Source organism: Condylura cristata, unplaced genomic scaffold (assembly GCF_000260355.1).
Source record: "Condylura cristata isolate star-nosed mole 26May11 unplaced genomic scaffold, ConCri1.0 scaffold00005, whole genome shotgun sequence".
Classification (NCBI taxonomy): Eukaryota; Metazoa; Chordata; class Mammalia; order Eulipotyphla; family Talpidae; genus Condylura; species Condylura cristata.
This window is the reverse complement of record NW_004567106.1, coordinates 66572554-66576099: the sequence shown is the minus strand read 5'-3', so window position 1 is coordinate 66576099 and position 3546 is coordinate 66572554. Positions and strand designations below refer to the sequence as shown.

Below are 3546 nucleotides of genomic sequence, written 5' to 3'. Positions count from 1 at the left end.
AACCATCTTATTTAGGCAGTCGATAGCTCCTAAAAATAGGTGATCAGTATATGAAAATCATTTTTAAAACCATCACAATAAGCAACAAATTCCATATCCATCAGCCTCAGGCTCTCCCTGAGTTGGGTGATGGACAGAGTCGGTTCCCGAAGTAACCACACAGACACAAATAGCTCAGGCAAAAATGTCCTGGCGGGAGCCCGCCCTGTCGCCCTGGTACGTTTCGGCCTCAGGATGAAGACCTGGTGAGCGACTCCCTCCTGGACGCCATCCCGCTGGGAGGTCCTCTGAACGAGGGCGATTGCTGTCCCCTCCCTGATCCTCAGCCCTGCAGTGAAAGCTGCAGGAGGGCTGTGTCCCCCCAGAAGGGGACCCACAGGCCCCGAGTGGGCTGAACCGACAGCCAGCGACCCGCTCAGAGCGGAGACAGCAGTGTCAGACCCCGCTCCGACTCTCTTAGCTTGTCTGAACCATGTCGTGGGGCTTCATCCCCCTCGAACCTCACTTTTCTTCTGTCCTCGCTGTACCCTGGTTTCTCCTGGTTGCACATCCCCTCCTGCCTCAGCATGTTGGGTCTTGCAGGGTCCTCTCTGTTCAGCTGTCCTCTTCCGGCGGCCCAGAGGGCGTGGCCAGCCACAGGTATCTGCCCTGGGGTGCTGAGCTCTGCTGGCCCTGGAGAAGCTTCTCACACCCCAATTTCCAGAAGCAGCCTGTGGGCCCAGCACCGGCCCCTTTCTCCCGAGTGGACAGGTGACCTTCCCACGCCCGGTCTCCCGTGCCACCTCCTGCCGCCCCAGGGCATGGATGAGCTTCCACTGCACACGTCCTGGACCCTGCTCTCTGCCAGGTTCTGATTGCTCCCTTTGGTTTCCAGCACTGTCTCCAAGCAGAGAAAAAACGTCATCAGCTGTGTCACAGTCCACGACTCTCCCTACTCCGACTCCTCCAGCAACACCAGCCCCTACTCCGTGCAGCACCGTGCCGGGCATAGCGCCAGCACCTTCGACACCAAGGCCAGCCTGGAGAGCCACTGCACCGGGAACCCCCGGACCATCATCGTGCCGCCCTTGAAAACCCAAGCCAGCGAGGTGTTGGTGGAGTGTGACAGCCTGGTGCCAGGTAATCAGGCCGGGCAGCTGGGGACCCTCTCTCTCCCTTCCAGGTGGTGGGGCTCCCTGCTGTGTGGGGACGGTCTAGAGTCTCGGTAGGTGAGGTGAAGGCTCGGCCTCCGTTGAGAGGAGAGGTTGTATCCGAGAGTGTTTCTCCCTCACACGCTGCTTGGTTAGAAAGACTCCTGCCTTCCCCCCCTCCGCCCCCCGACCCCAGAACTGAGTGAAATATCGCTCCCTTTTGCAGCAAAAATACTCATGTCTTTGATTAGACACAGTGGGACTCGAGGGTGGGGTACTCTATCAACTATGCAGATTACCTTGCTAAAATCTAAATTTCTGAATTTCAAAAATGTTCTGACCCCAGAGATCTCAGCCCCGGGGCTGTGGGCCTCATAGGTCGCTTACACAGCGAGTCTTGTCAGCAAGGACCCCAGTGCTCCTGGACCTCTTGCCCTGTACCCTGGGACACTGGTGACTCCTTAAAAATACCCAGTGAGGCTACTTGCGTATTGACACAAGATGTCCCCTTATGGGTCGTCCAGGAATTGACAAAGTAAACAAATGTGACTGGTGTTACTTCTCTTGACTTTTTGAAACAGCGTGAAGGAGCATGAGGGGGCTGATTTCCACAGGTTGGGGACCTTCCGGCTCCTGGCTTTGTTGGCCTTTCTGTGGAAAGTGCCAAAGTTGTGGTGAGACACCACCTCCTGGTTGAGACAGATGAAGGAACTAAGGGCTGGCCGTGCCCGGCATAACAAGGCCCTTCTGTCTCCAGAAACCTCAAAGATGAGCAGGGAGAGGACAGTCGGGGCCCTCGTGAACCCCCTTTCCTCTCCCATCATCCAGCTCCATCATCAGCCCATTGTGCTCACCATCAGCCAATGGTGCCTCCATCCTGTCTGAAGTAAAAGGAAAAACCACCTGGGTGCCTGGGACTCAGGGCCGTCTCCACGGTGGCCCAGCATTGCCCACAGGGACGCTGGTCCCGCCCTGCTGGGAGCTGGTGGTCACCCATCACTCTTTCCTCACGGTTCATTTCACGTCAGCTGGGCCCTAGCCAGGGCATTTCACTTGTCCATTTTGCTCCCCCCAGCATATGTGGGGCCTTTTGGGACCAGTTAAATGTAACCTGCTGTGCTTTCTCTGTGCGCTGGTGTCTTGGTGGGTGGCCCCGTCTACCCTGAGGGACCCCAGAGAGTGAGCTGCGGAGCGGCAGACTGCTGTGCTGCTCAGCGTCTCCAGGTAGCGATCCTCTAGTCCAGCGGTTTGCTCCCAACCTGTGGCACAAGCCAGGGCCTGGTGCCTGTCCAGAGTTGAGGCAGCATCCTAACAGGGTCAGGGGAGGGAGGCCAGTCTCTGCGAGGCGCCTGCTATTGTCCCCTGGGGGTGAGGGGGTAACATCTGGGCAGGAAGGACCAGTGACTGACCTGTGGCCTGTTCCTCCTCCCGCCATAGTCAACAGCGGCCACCACTCGTCCTCCTACAAGTCCAAGTCCTCCAGCAACGTGACCTCCACCAGCGGTCACTCTTCAGGGAGCTCGTCGGGAGCCATTGCCTACCGGCAGCAGCGGTCAGGCCCCCACTTCCAGCAGCAGCAGCCACTCAATCTCAGCCAGGTGAGCCCACCCCAGGCGCCCTGGCCCTTTCAGGCTGGCGGGAAGCGCCCGGGCAACCTGTGCTGTTTTCTTTCCTGGTCCTGCTTGGGGAAGTTGGCATCAGGATCGCAGAGGGCGGGCCTAAAGCAAGTGACCTTGGAAGCACTAAGGGGCACCACGTCTTGCTATTTTAACCCAAATGTCCGACCAGAGCACAGAAATGGACCTCAGGGAGGCGGGCCACACCCCCAAGCCCCAAGCCAAGGGAAAGGGGGCCGGCCTGGGGGAGTGGGGGCCACGGGGTGGAATAAGTAGGAAGCCAAGTCCCCAAGGCAGGCCTGAGCTGCAGCGGGATGCGGCCTGTCTCCGAGAGCAAGGAATGGGGCCAAGTCCCAGGAGTTCTGAGCGCCGCATGGGGTCAGCACGGCTCGCTCGGCTGGGTGCTCCCGGGGAGGGAGGTCACCGGCCCGTCATTTCGCACGGCGGTGTCTGGCGCCCATGATCTTACAGAACTGTGAAGGAGGGAGAAAGCTGGGGTCTTTTGACCCTTCCCAGCAGCACCCTGAGAGACAGGCAAGCGTCTCCGTCACGTTGGCCTCTCCTTTCCCGCGCAGGCTTCGTGTCCCTGTCTCAGCCTACCAGGAAGCCGTCTTCTGTCTCACTGGCTACCTCTGGCCTCTTCTTCCCCTCCTGTCCCTCCGTTGCCTTCCTTTTCTCCCTGCTCCCATCTCTCCTTCTGTCCTCTCCCTTCTCACCCTCACTTCTCTCTTCCCCCATTCTCTGCCTCCCCCATTCTTACCTCCTTCTCACTCCTCTCCCTTCCCCACTCCTCCCCCCTC

The 3546-nt window shown here is 59.0% G+C and overlaps 1 protein-coding gene across 1 annotated transcript in view; it reads left to right on the top strand.

Moving 5' to 3' along the window:
* Nucleotides 1-3546, top strand: part of HIPK2 (homeodomain interacting protein kinase 2) — a 108876-nt gene that overhangs the window by 100567 nt on the left and 4763 nt on the right. Inside the window, exons 12-13 of the mRNA XM_004677211.2 lie at nt 875-1119; nt 2568-2728. Of these exons, the coding sequence (XP_004677268.1) occupies nt 875-1119; nt 2568-2728 (406 nt within the window). The remainder of the gene's footprint in view (nt 1-874; nt 1120-2567; nt 2729-3546) is intronic.